The sequence below is a fragment of the Gossypium raimondii genome, chromosome 3 (assembly GCF_025698545.1).
Source record: "Gossypium raimondii isolate GPD5lz chromosome 3, ASM2569854v1, whole genome shotgun sequence".
NCBI lineage: Eukaryota > Viridiplantae > Streptophyta > Magnoliopsida > Malvales > Malvaceae > Gossypium > Gossypium raimondii.
This window is the reverse complement of record NC_068567.1, coordinates 23,137,567-23,158,251: the sequence shown is the minus strand read 5'-3', so window position 1 is coordinate 23,158,251 and position 20,685 is coordinate 23,137,567. Positions and strand designations below refer to the sequence as shown.

General features: G+C 31.8%; 2 protein-coding genes across 2 annotated transcripts; one reads left to right on the top strand and one right to left on the bottom strand.

Moving 5' to 3' along the window:
- Positions 1 to 4,093: 4,093 nt before the first annotated feature.
- Positions 4,094 to 8,261, bottom strand: LOC105793893 (DNA repair RAD52-like protein 1, mitochondrial). Its single transcript, XM_012622790.2, has 4 exons — positions 7,841 to 8,261; positions 6,991 to 7,028; positions 6,797 to 6,891; positions 4,094 to 4,488 (listed from the first exon to the last, which is right to left on the bottom strand). Exons 1-4 carry the CDS (start codon positions 8,089 to 8,091, stop codon positions 4,345 to 4,347), a joined length of 528 nt encoding a protein of 175 aa, XP_012478244.1. The 5' UTR covers positions 8,092 to 8,261; the 3' UTR covers positions 4,094 to 4,344.
- Positions 8,262 to 15,072: 6,811 nt separating this feature from the next.
- Positions 15,073 to 17,998, top strand: LOC105793892 (GDSL esterase/lipase At1g71250). Its single transcript, XM_012622787.2, has 5 exons — positions 15,073 to 15,358; positions 15,751 to 15,878; positions 15,981 to 16,223; positions 16,864 to 17,116; positions 17,562 to 17,998. Exons 1-5 carry the CDS (start codon positions 15,118 to 15,120, stop codon positions 17,783 to 17,785), a joined length of 1,089 nt encoding a protein of 362 aa, XP_012478241.1. The 5' UTR covers positions 15,073 to 15,117; the 3' UTR covers positions 17,786 to 17,998.
- The last annotated feature ends 2,687 nt before the right edge of the window (positions 17,999 to 20,685 follow it).

Below are 20,685 nucleotides of genomic sequence, written 5' to 3'. Positions count from 1 at the left end.
GTATATAGTTCATATTTTAAAATATATATATACATTATTTAGTCTAAATTTTTCTTTATATATGATATTTTAAAATTTAGTTATCTTTAAATTAGTTATTTTAAAATTCCTCTTTTATATATTATATTAAACTTATTGTGTGTGTTTTTTTACTTATTTTGTAAATCATTTATTTTAAATTATTCTATATGTTATTTTATCATTAATTTGTTATATATATTAATCATTCTAAAATTATTTTAAATTCTCTGCTTTAAAGTAATTTATATCGATTATTTAAAACCCGTGTTCATATAATATTCATTTAAGTTTTATCATTTATTTAAATTATTTTACATATCTTATTTTAATTTCTATTCCATTATATTTTTATTCACCGCAACTTGGTATACACATTATACATATATTTTTGTATGAAGTTCTCCATTTTATATATATTACTTTTTCTATATACTTATATAGATTAATATATAGTATTAATATATTAGTTATTTTGATTTTTGGTATATATTTATTTTAAGATCTTTTTGTATATTCTTGATTATTATTATTTTAAAACCCTAGTTTTTATCTATGTCAAACTTCTTATACATGCTATTCTTTTTATATTTTTATACTGAATAATCCATTAATATATAATTTCCTTCTTTCATGTTGCCTTTTTTTGTGTTATTTAAAAACTTGTTACATTTTATTTAATTAAGCTTGTTACTTTTTAATATTAACTTTTAATTCATTTTGCTTGCTAATATGGATGTTAGTATTTGCATAATGTAGGATATAAAATTGTCGCTCTCATGTATATGATATTGTTTATTCGTATATATTAAATTCTTTGCTACTCATTAGTGCATGCTTTAGTTTATGAATTATTACTTCACGTTGTACATTATTATTCAAGAGTTTTTTTATTCATTCAAAAGATTACAAATGTCAAAGTTATTTCATACAAAAGTTTTCAAGATAATGCGATACTCGGGATTTTGAATCTTCGAGAAGATTTTGAACCCTAACGTATTGGGTTCCAATTTTCTTCGTCGAGCCTAAATAATCGAGAATATTCGCTAATTAAAGCATAAATAAAAAAGCTCATTATCAGGAATTCGACACGTTGTGTCCTAACGCATTGGATGTGACATGTTGTTTCCTCGAGACGAGGATTTTTCTAAAAATAAAGGCAATATTCGATATTTAGGAATTTTTGTGAAATCGAACCCTAACTTACTGGGTTTTGATTTTTTCCGTTTGACCCAAATAATCGGATATCCTTCTCAAATGCATAGGTTTTAAAATTCAAACTTAATTTTGAGGATTTGAAATGTTGCACTCTAACTAACTGAGTGTGATAATTTATTTCTTTGGAATAAGTGAACCTTATCATCCAATTCATTTTATTCAAAATAAAAGGATCGAATTTTAAAATCTTTTCAAAATTTCGACATTAAGACATTAAACAATCAATTCGGTACCAATTTTGGGCGTCACGAGGGTGCTAACCCTTCCTCGTACGTAACCGACTCTCGAACCAGTTTTCTCAAAATTCGCAGACTTAAAATTATTTTCAAGGTGATCCGATCACACCATAATAAAATATCAGTGGCGACTCTCATTTTATTTTCAAAGTCGATCCCCGTTTTTTTCTTCTTTTCCAAAAAGTGGTTTCGACACTTGGGTTTAAACAAAGTATGTAAGATTTATAGTGGAAAAACCTAATGAATTTTGATTGAGTTATATGTTCAATTATATAATGCTAAAGGTTGAAAATAGGCATATTAGAATACTATACTGGGTAAATTGGTTGAAATGTGGTAGATGAGCATTGTTTAGGGTGTTAAGAATTGAAGCATAGAAATTTCATGAAAACAGAATGCACGTTGCAATGACAAACTTCTCACATCGCGGCAAGATCAAGTTAGTCAGTAACATCGCGACGTAGAGCTCCTGACATTGCGACATCAATTTGATAGTTTGAAACATTGTAAATTAGTCCTTGATTGACTATAGACTATTAAATGAGCTGTCGTAAGCTCATACAAAATTTAGATATGAATTTAATTTTTTTATAAGTGCAAAATAATTCTAACAACTTAAATTATATGATAAGTTGAATTGTAATTAATTTTCGTTGCTCCGACAACGAATGTGGTATCTCGATGCCTTGACCCGGTGATCAGGTCGGGTATGGAGGTGTTACAAATCACCTCAGTTTAAGTTGCTACATCATGCTACTGCATTCAAGGTCACAACATACATCACTTGGTGTCATGAGAATATTCCTTGTTTTGACTATTTTTACATTTTACTCCCTAGTTCAGCATCAGATTGGTATGAGAGCTTTCGTAAGCCCACTCTTGATGCGGATTTGAATAAATAATGTTCTAAGAAATCTTAACTTTTAATTGTATGTATGATTTTCCCCGTTGAATATTGAAATGAAATCGTAGTTGATTCGGTAACAAATGTGACATCTCACATCTTGGATTCGGCACTCAAGTCGGGAGTGGAGTGTTACAACTACGTCGGCATTCCCTTGGTTAAAATACTATGAGGTTGTTACACTCAGTGATCTTTTGATGGTCCCATCTTTGAAGGTGAGTGTGCACATGCTAAAAGCGGGTGACCAAGAGAATGAGGTGCCTAGGTGATTAGTCACTGAGTGACCAGCCAAGCAATAGAGGGTCATTTGAGCACTTGGGTAGGGAGAATATGCAAGTGTTGTAGGTCGGGAGGTAAACAAAAAATCATCTAAAGAAGTTTTCCTAATGTCTTCTCGTGATGTCACGTGTCGCACCTAGTGGGTGGTATAACATAAATCAATTATATACCAATATAAATATTATGTTGAATTAAAATTTTAATCTGATATCAACCAAGGTTGTAGTGTAATAGAAAAAACCTCTAATGAAATGAAGTACAAAAATTCTGATTTTACGTAGCATAACGAGCAGACATTTTCTAACACAAAATTTCAGATTTGTTCTCTCATAACTACACATATCCATTGGAAGGTTAACTCTCCTAAACATTTACAATTAGATACTCAACTAATTAATCTATTAACTGACTGTTAATCAACATGTTAATATGGTAAAATAGTCAATTAAAAAGTTTACATGTTTTAATGAGGTATTGAGTATCATTTTGCAAAATTTAAGTAATTAATCGAAGTTACTTTATTTAATTTAGTATTTATAATGATTCAACAACTGATAATTAATTATAAGTTAAAAATAGGCAACCTTGCATGTCCTATTAGTTTTGTTTTGGTTTCTAAAATAAATTTAGAAACGAAAGTAAAAAAAAGAACCACTTTTAAAATTAAAGATAAATTAGAAAAGATAATTTTCATAAATTAAGTTTAAAATAAAATAAGAAATTTGAAGAAACAGGCAAAGAGATGCAAGTGATGAAAAGAAAACAAAGCTTAATTGAAAAATTGTACTTTAAACTATATTTTCTCAATTTGATACATAAACCTTTTTTTCGTTAAAACTAATTATAGTAACACATCAGCACTCAATGTTATTTTCTGATTTTATAATTTTAATATTAATATTAATTCAAAATAATTATTATAATATTAAAAAAATTTACCACCCCTAGCCACATCCCTCTCGGCTCCCTCCCCCACCACCGGTCTCCCCTTCCCCCCACCCCGACCTCCTAAGCAACCATTCATCAATAGCTTCACCTCCCACTAGAGCTAACCATGAAGGCCATCCTCTAGAAACTAACCCCCCTTGAATCACAAATTTCTTTGCACTTTTAGCAACTGAAACATCACTCTTGTCGAGGTTGCCGAGAGGGACTAGGGTGGTGGAGATGAGGGAGTGGAAATATATATTTTAATATTACTATAATTATTTTAAATATAAAATTAAAAAATAACACAAGTGCTGATGTGACACGATATAAATGGTCAATGGTTTTTTTTAACGGTCTTAGATTTGAAGGTGATTTGGGTGAGGGATGGTTTAAGTACCATTTCTGATAAAAAAAAAATAGGTACCCAGTTAAGAAAAGAGGTATAATTTAGGGTGCAATTTGTCATTTAAGCCAAAAAAAAAAAAAGAAGAAAAGAAAGAATATTGGATTTAACCACAACCCTCTAATCAATAGGCTTAAATTATATCAAAATTACCTACCAAGCAAAACAATGTTTGTTCATCGCCAAAATATGTTTCACCCTACCTCTCAGACGAGAGACTCACTACTATCCAAACAAAATAATAGCAACATAATGCCATTTGAACCATATCTACCGCCAAAAGACAAATTTACCACAAGAGTCCCTTTACCCTTTCCATTTGATTGGAAAAGAAAAAGCAGCAGCCCCTTAGCTTTCTACAACAAATCCTCATGATAAAGATGAAGCCCGAGCCCAAAGCGAGCACAAGCTCGCCGAAATGCCATCGCTTCAGCCTTTTGTACAGGATCTCCATAACCAGGATCATCAACCGAAGCAGTCCCTGTAGACTCCCGATATATCTTGCACAATGATACAAGAATAAAAACTCGAAGTCATCAGCTACTCTAGTCAGATATAATTATGCTAAAGAAAAGAGAAGAAAATTTCATTATCAAATGCAATACATTTTAACAACTCTTCAATACTAAACGTCAAAGAACTCATGTGCATGAATACGTTCGATACTACACAATACCACATCCAGCAATAATGGAACTAAAAGGAAGTACAATAACAAATTAACAATCACAATGCAGATGTAAGACATTCATATAATCTAGGATAATCTCAAAATAAGTTTACCAAGAGATTCATATTCTTTCTTGTAAAGATGTCCAACTCTGTGAGCTTATTAGAAATACTACAGTCTAAGCATCAAACTTATCAAGTTCATATACTGCTCCCCGATTTTAGGATTTTCAACTCTTAAACAAGCCAGCTGCAAGTTTTTCCCACCTACGACTAGGCAAGCCAACTACAAAATAATGTTCAAGCTAGGAACATAAATAGACTGTTTGCAAAAATAGCATCATACAGATAAAACAATCCAAAGAAACTATTGTTTATGGCTTATGGAATTGAACCTGATCTTGTAAAGCACCAAAGAAAGTAGAATACAGCTATAGAAGTTTCAATGAACATGTCAATATGTCATTTTCAACTTGTACCACAATGAACAGTCACTAAGAGGTTTAACTTCCAGAAATTTATTCCATAACAAACTTGCCTTTGATCTTCTTGTTAAAAAAAGGTTTACAGCTTGTCACCCAAAAAAAACGATAATCCTCTCAATGTGTGAATGAGAACCAACTGTTTCTACCAATTGCATATTAAACCTGTAGTGTAGACCACACTTACCAACTTGGAAACAGGCAACCATGGAGTGATCAATCCACTCTTTTAACTTTTAAACCTATATTGTCTATCGATTGTGAACTTGTATTTTCGAATAAATTAAGAAGAAGAAAATCAAACCTATATCACAAGAGAGAAAAGTTCAGTAAGACTGTGTAGCTCACTCTTGCAATCACAATTCCATCCTTTTTCCACTCATTGAAGAGCAAAAATCTCATCCCTCCTTTATTTATATACTGGTAAGGAAGCCCCATCAATAATATTGTTGATTATTATATCCTCTAACAGGATGCTTTTTTTTTCAATTGTTTTTCTCTATGGCTCAATTTAGAGCTTGGCCGTTGTTAAACTAAAGTATGATATTAGGGCTTAAGTAAAATAATTGAAGAAATGAATGAATGACAGTCTTAAAGCATATTGGAGTGCTTGTGGTTGGTATGGTATTTTGAAGAACTATAAGAGTCAAGCTAAGAACCAGTTTTTTCTTTTCCAGATATCTAGGCATTGTCTCACTGATGGAAGGTATAGTAGAAATTGACTAATAATAATAATAATAATAATAATAATAATAATAATAATAATAATAATAGCAGTCTACAGAATAGTAGAATTATGCATTTTATTGTTTAGAAAAGAATCCCGTTTAGAATTCTTCAAAGGCTTTTTTTCTTTTTTTGCCTCGAAAAACATTTCCCTTTCCTTTTGCTTTTGCTTCTGAAAGCAAAAATGCAAGTGGAAAAGCAACAATCAAATGCAATGCATGCAATGATTGTGTTAGTCTTACCCATAAAAATGATACTGTTCTCGTTTAATTTTAAAATTCCCGTTTTTAACCCTTAACAACTTTCCATTGTAAGCTAATAGAATTCATTAGTTGAAAAGTAACTACTAAGTTTATTGCTGAAAGATCCTAGGTTAGAATTTAAAGGATAATTATTCAAATAATCTATAAATGAGCATTTTTTATTTTCTTTATGGTCAAGATGATACAGTGGTCTTAAAGCAATTAATTAGTAAGCATCCTGTCATTCATTTTTCAATTATTTTACTTCAGTCCAAATGTCAAACTTTAGTTTAACTACAATAACCTACCTCTAAATGGTGATAGAAAAAGAGAAATAAGGCCAAAACTCTATCATAGAGGAAAAGAATAGAAAAAAAAAATAGTAAGCACCCTGTTAGAGGATAAAATAATCAACAATATTATTGATGAGGCTCCATTACTATTGGTCATAAACCAACTTAAAATTAAACGAGTGATCTTTCCATCTTTATCTACCACAAAACCAGGTAAACCATGTTCACTGAATTCAGGCAAAATGAAAAAAAAAACTTAAATAAGAAGATGACAACGTAAGAAGCATTTGGAAAGCAACTTAGTAGCAAGATTAACGAAGAAGCATGCATGTGAACTAACAAACATAAGTTCACAGGATGCATGTCATAGCGTGAATCATAAAATAGATCAGATACCTCAGCATCCGTCCCATAGAGTGTTACACGATAGACAACTGATACAGACTTCCCGTCAGCAGAATAAGTAATATTGCGAACCTCACCAGACCATTCTGCACAATAGGTGGTACACTAAGGAATTTTAGTCAAAATCTCAGTAAGCCATAAGAAATGAAATTCCTCCAGCCAGAATAATTCCATCTTAACCATACCTGGAGCATGCAGGTTCATAATCCGATTTACAATATGCCTGAAAAGAACAAAAAGAAATGATAAGAAACCAAGTAAACAAAAACCATTGTCACTAGAATGCCAAAGGAGACCAAAAATTGACAAGAGAAAACCGATGAAAATGCCGACTTGTGAAGACCTACAATGGTAAGAAAAAAGAAAGAAAAGCTCTTTTCTCAGAGTAGTGCTAGCAGATTCCATGTATCAAATACGAGGCATGGTACAGAAGCAAAAATCATAGCCAGCAGCGGTTCTATGCTTCCAAAATCAAGTGCGTAAAAAGTTAAATCCCACAGCATATGTATGCACTAAACATCTGCATTAAATTAAGCTTACTGATTACAGTTTGTATTATAATGTTCAAGGTTTGCCACTAATTACATCTCGTCTCTAAAATAACAGAGCATATATGGAACAATAATTTTGTTGGTCTCGTTTGAACTCAGCAGTTTGCTCAGTCAACAAGCGAACAAACAATTGCTTCATTTTTGCTGCAAAGTTCTTTATCATTCCTTCTGAAGTACACGCTCCAAGCACTAAACCCTAAACCTAAAACTACCGTAGATAAATTGCAGTAATCGTTTTTATACTCCTCGTCTAGTAGCTAAATTGCAAGTAAAACTTCTCATTTTCATAGGCTTTTTGTTACAAGCACCCATTGGATTTTATTTGTTAATCATAGCCTTTCAATTATGTCTTTCAAACAACATTTAAATCAAAAGCAGGTTTAGTAGCACTCGGTGATTTACAGGCATAAAACTACTAGATACTTAATACACGTGAAAAAAAACACACAAATTTTAGTAAATAAAAGAGAGAAGATGATAGGACCAGGGGATATATTTGATATTGAAGCCATCTTCGGTACGGAGCCTGACGAGGGAATCTGGGACTTTTTTATTGAGTTCTTTGAGAATGTCGGCGAGCGGCCTGCTGATTCCTGCAGTGGGGATGGCGTCGTCGTCGTCGTCCGACTTTGTTGAGAAGGATACTAGTCGCACAAGTGAGGACAAAGATTTTGTCAAAGGAGGACGCGTCAAGGGTGATGCGGCAAGGGTTTTAATCGCCATTGAAGAAGCCATTTGCCTTTCCTTTCCTTCAAACTCCACAAACTCAGAGACAGCGCGGCAAAGTCTGAAGTCTAAAGCCGTTTCCAAATTTTGATTTTCTACTAATTCTGTCTGCAAGAGACAGAAAAAGAAGAATAGGTATGGGTCTTGAATTTTGGCTCAGTGTAATTTACTTGTAGAAACTCTTCGGCTTTTAACGTAAAATTGGAAAGATGAAAATTTAAAGGTAAAAATAAGGACAGATAAAAATTATAATTTTTTCATAATTGTGCTTAATAGGAAAAAAATCATTTCATTATTTGGTAGAATTAAAACACAAAAGGAAATAAAATAAAACATCTAAAAAAATACATACTTTTGAATTAACATACATATATTTTTTATGTCTCTCCTCTTATTATTCCATTTTATGCACTATAATGAAAATAATTATTTCTCTTATTTCATTTTCTCTCACTTTTCTTGATAACCAAATACTATCAAAATTTAGGGTAAGTTTAAATGGACAATATTTTTACGTTCTTTCCACTTTTCTATTCTCACCTTTCTTTTTTTGCTTTTCAATTTTCACTCAATTAAGCACAACCTTAATGTATTCTTATTTTTTGCTAAAATAAAAAATCTCAATTTCATCACTATCATTATAGAAATTGATTATTTTTATTCACTACTCTTTTAGGTATGTAAATAAATGATAATATTGATTGATTTTTTTGTTTGACTTGTAACACCCTCTATACGACTTGATCATCATATCCAAGTACCAAATATCACAATTAACCCAAATAACCTAATAAAATTTCTAACTTTGATTTACTTACGATTTAGACAATACTAATTTATATATATATATCATTGTTATCATTCAACCCTTACGCAAACCCATGGATATTAGATTTTCAATTAGATTATATACCTTATAGGACCAAACTTTTACAATCATTTGTCCTTTTTAAACACAAATGATTATTTACAAATTTCAACTTAGGACTTTACTACGACTAAACTAAATTAATCCCCGAGGCGTGATCTCTAAGAGTACCCCTCTATATGCACGATACAATTATGGCACCGTTCGTGTAAGTATGACAGTGTCTAACTTGGTCTCTCCACACAAACCTTGAGTCAATCTTTAATCCTGCAATACAAGCAACAAAATCGTAAGTAAAATGAACTTAGTGAAATTCTGCACAACGTTAGTCATAAAAGACTTAATTTTTTATTTGATATCAAGAGTAAATGTTCAAAATTAAGACTCCCTGGTTGTCCTAGAGGATTCCGCTGTTTGACTAGCAAGGTTGATACCTATACATCCTTTGTACCGAACGTTGGCGAGCATATCAGCTGACTTCAACATCGGTGTACTCTTTCGAGAAATCCTACGCTGGGACTTAACCTCGTCCGGTTCTATCTCTAACTTCCATTTTACCTTTCCTGGATTTCCCTTTAAGATAACCATATATGCGTGTATACGGTTCAATGACTACTTTCACTAATGGAAGACTTACAATCGTCTTTGCCATATTGGATGATCCCGTGCAACACCTCAAACACGGCCCAATCGTTATGGCTAAATTCGGAAAGTTACATTGACCATTGGAATGACCCAGAGAAATTTTTCTTGATTTCAAATGTACTTTTTTTAAAACCATTTGCGCAATTCGTTCAAAACTAGTAAAATCGAATGTTCAACTTTATTTTCAATCTCATTTCAAAAACCATTTTGTCCATGAAAATAACCGAAATAAACTTTCAAAATTTAAAAAAATATTTTTTTTTAAACTATTGGCTTATCAATTCAAAACAAATTAAATAAAGCGTTTGTTTTAATTTCATAAAACTGTGAAAATTTTAAGAATCAAAATAAATAATATCTCAATTGTAAACATTCAATTATTTATTTAAAACTATTTGATTTTCAATCATACTTCTAAATCATTTGTCTTTTATTCAAAATTGGAGAACTTGGTTATTTGTCATTATTTGGAAATAAAAACATATTAACTGCATAAATCAAATGTCTTTAGAAAACTCATTTGTAAATATTAATAATTTTGAAAACTAAGTCTAATTTTATTAAAACTCATTTTTCGAAATGCAGAGAAAAATGTGTTATTGATAGATTCTATTTTAAAAACTGAGTTTCAAGCAAAATCTTATCAAATACTAATTTATGCAGTTTTTTTTTTTAAAACTTAATGTCATGAAAGCAATTTATGCAAATCAGAATGAAAAATCCCTGAAATAAAGTCCCATGCCATAGTCCATACTCAAACTTATTACAAACCCAAAATATCAAAATAAAATTTAATTACTTTAATTTAAAAAGACTTTCAAGAAACTCCTCAAAATGCCGTCATCGAATCCTAACTTCAGGGTTATATGTAAAATCAAAAAACTAAATGAGATGAGCTATAAAGCTCTGTGTGAGATTAACATAAACACAATTGTATACATATAAACATATACATTATACAATCATAATAATCATATCAATTTCATATAACTCAATATTTCACACTTATACTATGCATGATCATGTCAATGCACATTTTGTAAAACGATGCAGATTTTATGTGAACGATCCTACCTATCTCCGCTACACACCAAAATAGAGTTCTCCAGAACTTGTCCATCCAACACACCAAATTGTGAACTGTGCCACCAAAATCGCAGATAAACTGCCAATAATCAATATCGTAGACAAACCACCAAAATCACAGATATACTGCCACATAATCAAAATCGTTAACAATGTCACATTAATGCAGATAAACTACCACATACTTCCACCTTTCACGTATCCCACCCTATGTATATGATATGGCCAAAATCACTCAAATCATATAGGCATGTTTAACATGCAAATCTCATATGTACACATGGTACCAAAATTTCATAACTTATTTTCATGTAAATATTGCGTATGTCATATAATCACATAACATGAGAATCATATGTACATATTTTTTAAATCAATAATAAGCACCAATACCACACAACATGTTTTTCAGAACATATATGATTTGGGGAAATACTTACTTGAAAAAATCCATATCGATGGTTTATCTCTCTTTATGTATACATCTTTATCAATAATATTATTTAAAGAACAACATTTTTATCTATATAAAACAAAGACTTAATTTAGTTTAGTGTTGAAACTCACACCTAATCATAGATCCAACCTGCAATAAATCTTTAAGAACACCCACACTTGGATCTAACAATTAGATTACCTATTCAATCAACAATAGTGATCTTACGTTAATAACGATCGTCAATAAGGTTGATACAATAGTGGTGTTGATTTTTCCATTATCACTTACCCTTAAAATAATCTCTCAGATAAATGATTTTTCCATTATCTTTGGGCTAGATGGTTGCTTACTAAAAGTCCCATTTAAGAGTGAATTTCTCGCAACTGTTGGAAAGGACACAAATAACCAGATGCTCCCTATTGCATGGGCTATGGTTGAAGTAGAGTGCACTGATTCATGGGTCTAGTTTCTCAATCTTCTATTGGCTGATTTGAGATTGGAAGATGTGTATGAGTACACGATTATTAGTGACTAACAAAAGGTTAGTGAATTAACTAATTTGGGCTTGGTCTTGTCTTTTTATTCTGTTAAGTATAATTAACTGTATTTTTCTAACAATCTATATGGTTTATTATGACACAATTAGGGCCTTAAGATTGTAATTTCTGACATACTACCAAGGGTGGAGCATAGGAATTGTGCAAGGTATGTGTTTGCAAATTGGTCAGTGAGGAAGCTAGGGAAATCTTATGAGTATGATTTCTGGTAGATTGTGAAGTCTATGACTGAGAGGGAGTAGGAGGAACTATGTACAGTATTGGAGAAGAAAGATAAGGATGCTTATGATAATTTGAAGAGAAAGTCTTTAGAAATGTGGAGTATGGATTTTTTTGGGGTTTACTTGTAAATCAAATATAGTTGACAAAAATCTATGTGAAGCTTTTAATTCAAGCATTGTTGAAGCTAGGTTCAAAAGCATTATTAGAATATTTGAAGATATTAGGACCAAGATGATGAGTAGGATAGTACAAAAAAAGAAGTTATGTAATGGACAAAAGCAAAAGTATGGTCCATTGGTGAAAGTTAGGTTTGATGCCAACAAGAAAGACTATGTAGAGTGGCAATTTATATGAAATGGTGAAAAATGGATGTGAGATGAGAAAAGGAAGTTATCAATATACAGTGGACCTAAGTCAAAGGATATGTAGTTGTAGAAATTGGCAGAGTAGTGGGATTCTATGTGCCCATGCATGTGCTGCCATGTATCACCTAGGGCTTCAACCAGATGACTATCTGCATGAATGTTATCACATAAAAACCTACAAGAAAGCTTACTCATTTCCAATGCAGCCCATAAATGGGCCACATGATTGAGAAAAAACTGGTATTGAACCAATGTTACCTCCTATTGAAAGGAAGATTCCTGGGAGTCCCAAAAAGAATAGGAAGATGGCCAAAGATGAATCAAAGAAAATGAAGCCCGACCACTTGAGTAGGAAGGGTCTAATCATGACATGTACTCAATGTGGCCAACATGGCCATAATAAGAGGTCTTGCACACAAGGAAACAAACATGCTAAATAGGTACAATCTTGTTCTTCACTTATTTATATTGAGTAAATTTATTTTGTCTAACCACTTTCATTATGGTCCATGTTTTGCAGCAAGATGCACAACCACCCAAACAAAAAGGGAAATCTCCTATTAAAAAACCAACTACCTAAGATAAATCTAAGGGCAAGCAACCCAAGAATGGAAAAATACATGGAATAGGTTGTATACATACTTGAATACTGGGAATCAAACATTTTATGTGAGTTTTCTTCCTTTTACTATTGATCAAACATTGTATATTGTTTTGATCAACTTGAAACACTCTTGCAGTCTGCTAGAACCACAATGAGCATGGTGGCAAGTTCATGTAATGATTGTAGTGGACAATCTTTTTTGACACCCAAGTCGCCAAAGAACAAGAGAATGGCTCCTCTCGACCATCTAGGAACACAAGATTCAGTTGCAAGAAACATGAGTAAATCATTGAAGAAATAGTTGCCAAGGGTGAATGTTATTTTGTCACATTTTGAGCCTACAACCTTCTAGTTTTGGAATACACCAAGGGTGAATGTTATTTTATTGTATTAATAACCAATATATTGATTTTTTTGGTGATTGATGTAGCTAGGTATAGCTCACTTACAGTAGTATGTTATATCTGGTACATCAAACTTGTTTTTGGTTGGTATAGCATGAATGATGTATAGGCTAAATCATTACCTATGGAAAGATTTTGTAAAGTACATTTATCCTAATTGCAATGGGAAATCATATGATTAAATGAGGGATATATTTCAATCTTATGTTTCTTTTTACTGCATTATTTACTAAGCTAAATTAAATTACATAAACAACAACCAAAATTAGTCATTAGTTCCAAATATAATGTATATCAAGGTTCCAAATTACATAAACAACATAAGATGAAGGTATGTTGGAAAATTTTACATTCAATCAACATTTTCAACTGCTAGCTACATATGCCTCTTACCACTACTGCCAACAAAGAAACCTATGGTGATGCATACAATACATAACATCGAGTAAGAAAATAATATCTTATATATTGACATCTCCTTCTTGATAACTTTCATTTTTTCTTCATGGTCATCATTTTGTTCCTTAATACTAGTTCTCTTTAACACCACAAACTACTCTATCTCCTTCAACCTCAATGTCAACAATACTACTGCCACCATTATGGCTACCATCAAATGCAACCAAATCTATAACCTTCTTTTTAAGTGATGAATTCTCCTTTGAAAGATTTCGTTCACTGTCACGCAATTGACGCAGTAATTCAGTCGCACGGTCACACATTTGCCTATTGTACCATTTGAAGAAATCACAACCACTATCCTACAAACAAACCCTAAATGAGTGACAACAAAAAAATTTAAATCATAAACCCTCAACCTAGGGAAATTTTTGAAATCATCCAAATTGAGCTAAAGTAGCAAATAAAATTCTTCTTCACTTGCCCAAAAATCTGAACAACCATAAAACCTTCTCCTCGGATTTAAATTGCTCCATGAAGTGTTTCTTGGAGCTAACTTTTTGCAGTGACATTTTACTACTTCCGCATCGTACACATACTTCCTCCGCGGTGGAGCAACAATATTTGCATACCTTGATTTCTTCCTCGAATCATTCGAACAATGCAATTACCATTCTCTAAGTTGGCTATTCGAGCTATGTGATTTAGATTTGAGAAAATTTCCTAAATCCATGATTTCAAATGACAAGGAAGAAAAACAACACTTTCCTAGAGTTTATGAGATTTCACGATTTGAGAATAAGGGATTAGAGATTTCATGATTTGGGAATAAGGGATTAAGGATGTAGAAAATTTCCTCAATCCATGATTCAAATTGGAGATTGCTAAAGTTTTTAGGGATTTCGTGATTTGGGGATTTCACGATTTGGGGTTATTTTTTCAGATTATTTTTTTAATTTTATATTTTTTTTCACTTCATCTTGAACCTAGCACGCCACATTGACAACTTTGTTGACCGGCGCTTGACTAACGGTCAACTGACATTTCCCGTTAAAATTGAGTTGAATCGTGAAAAAATTGTTAAGTTGAGGGCCACAATAAAAAAAAGGTCAATGTACAAAACTAAAAATCCTTAAATGTTGAGGGTATTTTTTTACAATTATGCTTAAAAAAGGGAAAAGAAGAAGAAGAAGAAGAAGACAGCAATTAGTAAGACGAAACACGTAAGCATGAAACGGACCTTGAAAGGAGCACCCGAAAACAAGGAAAAATGTAGGAAAAAAAAGGGTATATTTCATGGAGTCTCACACTTTAATTACATTCCATACTTGTCAGTTTCAAAACGGATATATAATCATCTTTCACCGCTACATTCACATGGAAAGCTAAAGCTAGCAAAAGAATAAAACTTCCATTATTCTCTTCCTACATTCATATTTTCAAGTTATGGATATTCTTATCAAACCAACGCTAAAGTTGTTTATTTCATTTGCTATTTTGATGGTTCAGTATGGCAATGCAGAACGAGTTCCTGCGCTTTTTGTGTTTGGAGACTCGCTGGTTGATGTGGGCAACAACAATTTCCTTAACTCAATTGCCAAGTCTAATTATTTCCCTTATGGTATTGATTTCAATATGCAGCCTACTGGAAGATTTTGTAATGGAAAAACCTTTGTTGACATTATCGGTATGTTATTAATCTACTCACGTATTTTCTCCTTTTTTTTAACTGGTGCATATTTCTTGTTTGAAGTTCAGCGGCATGTCTAGGGGTATGGTAGTGCCCGCCCCTAAAATGAAAAATTGTTCATTTAGTTCTTTTAAAAATTTAAAATTTTAAATTAATAAAAGTAAAATTATACTTTAACCTCCCTAAAAATGATAAAGTTTTGATTAATCCTTTAAAAATTATAAATATTTAGGCTATTAAAAATTACAATGTACTTTCGGCCCAAAAAAAAACTTTTTATAATTAAAAGAAACAGTGAAAATTATATTTTGACTTGAATTTTTATCCCAAGTTTCTTAACATAAAAGTTCTAACTTTGCTCCTAAATTATTATACATACGTGGATGTAGGAGAGATGCTGGGCGTCCCTTATCCTTCGCCCTTTGCTGATCCCTACACTGCAGGAGTTAAACTACTAGGAGGAGTGAACTATGCTTCAGCGGCCGCTGGAATCCTTGACGAGAGTGGCCAACATTATGTATGTATTTTGCTAAAAAGAAGAAAAATTTACATTTGCTCTATCATTGTTCCACAAATTTGTTGTTTGCATGGGATGAAAATCAGAAATGTATGGATGCAGGGTGAACGGTATAGCCTAAGACAACAAGTATTGAATTTCGAAACCACGTTGGATCAACTACGAACAATGATGGGGCGTGATAATTTGACGAGTTTCCTTGCCAAATCCATAGCAATTTTGGTGTTTGGGAGCAATGATTACATCAACAATTACCTCATGCCTTCTATCTACGCTTCAAGCTTCAATTACAATCCTACACAATTTAGCAACTTGCTTCTCAACCGCTATGCCCCCCAACTTCTGGTAATACATTTTCTGTACATCAATTTATATACTAACACATTAATTATGTAATGTCATGTGTTACAAGTTTTTTCATGATTTTCTTAATGAGATGTCATTAGGTAAAAGTATCATGGAGGTCCATGCATTAAGAGTCAGATTACATTTTATTCTCTCTACTAAAAAAAAACAAGCAAATTAGTCCATGTATGTCAAATCAAAGAGCAAATTGATCATTTCTATGAAAAAATTATCCATTTGTATTGTTAAAATTGGTATGGCTAACGAAATAATTAGAAAGTGACATGTGACTTATTACATATACTTCATGTTGATGTACAATGACCAATTTTTAATAATAAAATGAATGAAAGTTTTAACAAAATGATCAATTTGCTCTTTAATCTAACAACAGACTAATTTGTCCTATTTTAAAGTAGAAGTCATAAAATTCAATCGACTCTTAATATAAGAGTTTCCATAATACTTTTATCAATGTTGTCATTACATAGTTAATTATTAGTATATTTATACATTGAAAATATATTAAATGTTTGATTGTGAGCCAAAATTAAATTGTAGTGTACACAAAAAGTGATGGTCGCTTTTTCTTTTTCATTTAATTATATTTTTTATATATTAATTTTGGGTATTGGTGTAGACCTTATACAATTTAGGAATAAGGAAAATGTTTATAGCTGGAATTGGACCGCTTGGTTGCATCCCTAACCAAAGAGCCACAGGACAGGCAGCGCCGGGAAGATGCGTAGATTACGTTAATGATATATTGGGCACTTTCAACCAAGGCTTAAAATCATTGGTAGATCAACTAAATAAGCGTCCTGGAGCAATCGTTACATATGGCAATACTTATGGTGCCGTGGGTGACATCCTAAATAATCCTTCCACTTACGGTAACAAACCCCAAAACCTAATCATATATCAAACTTATTTTATATTAGCGAAGATTTAGACTTTTTAAGGAGTTAAAAATAGAATAGTAGGTGTTACAATTATACTAAAAATTAAATTATTTTTAAAATGATTATAAACTTTGGATTTATTAATAAGAATGAGATTCTTAATATTTTGAAGTTTTACAATCAAGTTATAAGTGTGGATTTAATTCAAACTTGTAACTCCACAATTAGGATTAAGAAATTGACACATGTCCTACTTTTTATTTTTATTTTTTAAAATATAACTTAAGGACAAGTGTCAATTTTTCGATCCTGCTCATAAAGTTAAAAAAGTTCACTGTGAACTTACCAAATAATTACGAAATAATTACCCTATTATAAATATATTAAGTATTGAAATTTGAAAGTATAAAAATAAAAACATAAAAAAGCTTTGCAGGATTCAACGTGGTTGACAAGGGATGCTGTGGAATAGGGAGGAACCAAGGGCAAATAACATGTCTACCATTTGCATATCCTTGTACAAACAGAGACCAATACGTGTTTTGGGATGCTTTCCATCCTACACAAGCTGCTAATGTTATTCTAGCTCGTCGTGCTTTCTATGGGCCACCTCTGGATACGTATCCCCTAAACATCCAACAAATGACTCTTATCCATTGATCTTTCTCTATTTTTTTTTCTTTAATAAAACTATTATATATATACTAGAAGAAGATTCTGGCTTTGTCGCGGGTAAACAAATTCTTTCATTGCGACCCGGGTTTAAGGTGATCATGGCATGAATGCTATATAAGATTCTGTAAACAACAATATTTTCTTGATTTTTAGTAGCATGAAGCAATGATAGATTCCCCCAATGATATGTTGAATACATGCAACAGACTATTTGCATATGTTTATGGGTGGTGGCACAAGTATCCTTGTTGAATTAAGATTGTCGCCCACCTTGTTTATTTGGAGCTATATTTTTTAATTTATTAGAAATTTCAAATATATTGGACATTCACTAAGTTCTTTACAAATGTCCAACATTGATGGAAGAGATAAGATAGATGAAAATTGATGAATCAATGAAAACTAAAATACTTTAATGTCAATTCACACATTCATTGAAAAAGAGGCTTCGTTTGGAACCATTTTCTTTATTTTCTTTATGGATTTTCATTTAAGTAATTATGTTTTTCTTTGTTTTCAATGGACTATAGAACTCTTCATGGCCCGACCGAAATGTGGGAGGATTTAGGCAAAAATATAGGCCCGAAAAATGGACTTGGACAAAAAATAAAGCTCTTTTAAAAAATGGGCCGGGCCTCGGGTAAGACATTTTTTGCCCCAAGCCTAGCTCGGCCTGACCCGAATTCACTAAAGAACAAAAAAATCTATTTTTTTATTTTTTAATATTATTTTCTTATTGTTTTCTACCTATTTTGCTACCATTTTACTATTATGGTGCTACTATTTTGTTGTTATTGTTTGGATATTGTATAAAACTTATTTTATTGTTAATTTTGTTATTATTTTAAAGACATCTGTTAATTTTGTTATTATTTTAGAGGCATTTTATTGTTAAGTTGCATCTATCTTAGTGTTATTTAAGTATGCATATATTTTAAAATTTATTTTCAATTTGTTGGGAAATATTTATTTTGGTGTTTTTAGTATTTTTGATGTATTATATATTTTTTAAAATTATATAAAAATTAATATGGGCAGGCCGGCCTAGGCCTAGCAAATAGGCCTAATTTTTTAGTTGAGCCCTGCCCAAACCCGGCCCGGCCCATGCACACCTCTAATGGACTATTAGTCATGCAATTCATGAGTTTGAAAATACTAGAAAAGATCTGACTTGTAGAAAGCAAGGAATAAAATTTTATGGGAATCCAAAACAAATCTAGCAGGATTCCACATGGCTAATTTTGAGTAGGCTTTCATGGACCCTCCAGTAAAATTGTTGGAATTTTGACATTAAGAAAGGAAGAATTTGCAGGGAAGAAACAAGAAATTTAACAACAAATTGTCTGCTAAATTTTGATATATTACACTATTTTTGAACAATGAAATAGGGGTATTTATAATAAAAAAATCTAATTATGGAAAGAAATAACAAAGATTTTATGCTAATAAACATCAAATATATTTTGCTAATAAATACTAAATCTCCTAAAAATCTGGAAAGCATAATCTGAAAACATAACTTGCACACAAGTTCTTCAAATCCAGTTGCTTTGCAGCTGTATGGTTTAGCTTTAGACAGCTCGCATCTTTTCTCAGTTTGCATTTTTCTCGTGACCTCCGCTCCACTACACTAAAATAGGCTTTTAGTGGCATTTTTAGTGGCATTTGGATAAAAAACGCCGCTAAAGATCGAGCATTAGCGGCGAATTAAGGAAAGCGCCGCTAAAAATGAGCATTAACGACGTTTTTTGGATAAACGCTGTAAAAAACCTAAGCACAACGGCATCGTTTTCTGACCTTTCGAGGCTTTAGCGGCGTTTTTGAGAAAGCGCCGCTAATGCTCGGGGCTTTCGCGGCGTTTTTGAAAATGCGCCACTAATGCTTAGGGATTTAGCGGCGTTTTTGAGAAAGCGCCACTAATGCTCGGGGCTTTAGCGGCTTTTTTAAAAAAGTGCCGCTAATGCTTGAGGCTCTAGCAGCGTTTTTTCAAAAGCGCCGCTAATGCTCAGAGCTTTAGCGACGTTTTCCAGGAAGCGCCGCTAATGCTTTGGCTTTAGCGGCGTTTTTAAAAAAGCGCCTCAAAAACATTTTATTTGTCTATTTACTATTTAATTTGTTTATTTATATTAATTAAAATTTAATTTATTTTTAATTGGATAAATTTAAAATAATGACACGTAGAAATAATTTGAAATAAAAAATAGAAAATATTTGTTAAAAATGGAAAAATTAAAATACTATTATTTAAAATAATTTTAAAATTTTTGAGGTACATGACTGATTGATTTTTAATTTATATATTAAATAATTTCATATATAATTGTAAAAGATACGATAGTATTAATTTTAAAATATTTAATTAATTATCATTATAGTTTAGGGTTTAATATATATGGTTTAGGTATATGGTTTAGGGTATATGATTAATTTAGGATTTAAGGCTGATTTAGGAGTTACAATTTTAAGGTTTATAGATTATGGAATTAGGAATTATGGATTAGGGATTCTGGTTTAAGGGTTGTGATTTAGGGGTAGGGGTTAGGGGTTAGGGATTAAGAGTTAAGGATTTAGGGTTTATAGATTCAGTGTCAAGTTAGGGTTTAGGGTTTAGATTAATTAATGTGTTTTAATTTATATTAAATAATGTTTAGGGGTTAGGGGTTAGGGATTCGGGTTAGGGTTTAGATTAATTAATGTTTTTTAATTTATTTATTAAATAAGGTTTATGGGTTAGTAGTTAGGGGTTAAGGGTTTGGGGTTAAGGGTTAGAGGTTAAAGGTTAAGAGTTAGTGATTTAGGGTTTAGAGATTCGAGGTCGAATTAGGGTTTAAGGTTTGGATTAATTAGTATTTTTTTAATTTATATATTAATTAAGTTCTTCTATA

Coding starts and splice junctions, on each gene's coding strand:
- LOC105793893 (XM_012622790.2), bottom strand. CDS start 8,091: ATGGCTTCTTCAATGGCGATTAAAACCCTTGCCGCATCACCCTTGACG. Junction 6,892..6,990: donor TATGAACCTGCATGCTCCAG/GTATGGTTAAGA, acceptor CCTATTGTGCAG/AATGGTCTGGTGAGGTTCGC. Junction 4,489..6,796: donor TCTATGGGACGGATGCTGAG/GTATCTGATCTA, acceptor TCATTGTGCAAG/ATATATCGGGAGTCTACAGG.
- LOC105793892 (XM_012622787.2), top strand. CDS start 15,118: ATGGATATTCTTATCAAACCAACGCTAAAGTTGTTTATTTCATTTGCT. Junction 15,359..15,750: donor AACCTTTGTTGACATTATCG/GTATGTTATTAA, acceptor ACGTGGATGTAG/GAGAGATGCTGGGCGTCCCT. Junction 17,117..17,561: donor AAATAATCCTTCCACTTACG/GTAACAAACCCC, acceptor AAAGCTTTGCAG/GATTCAACGTGGTTGACAAG.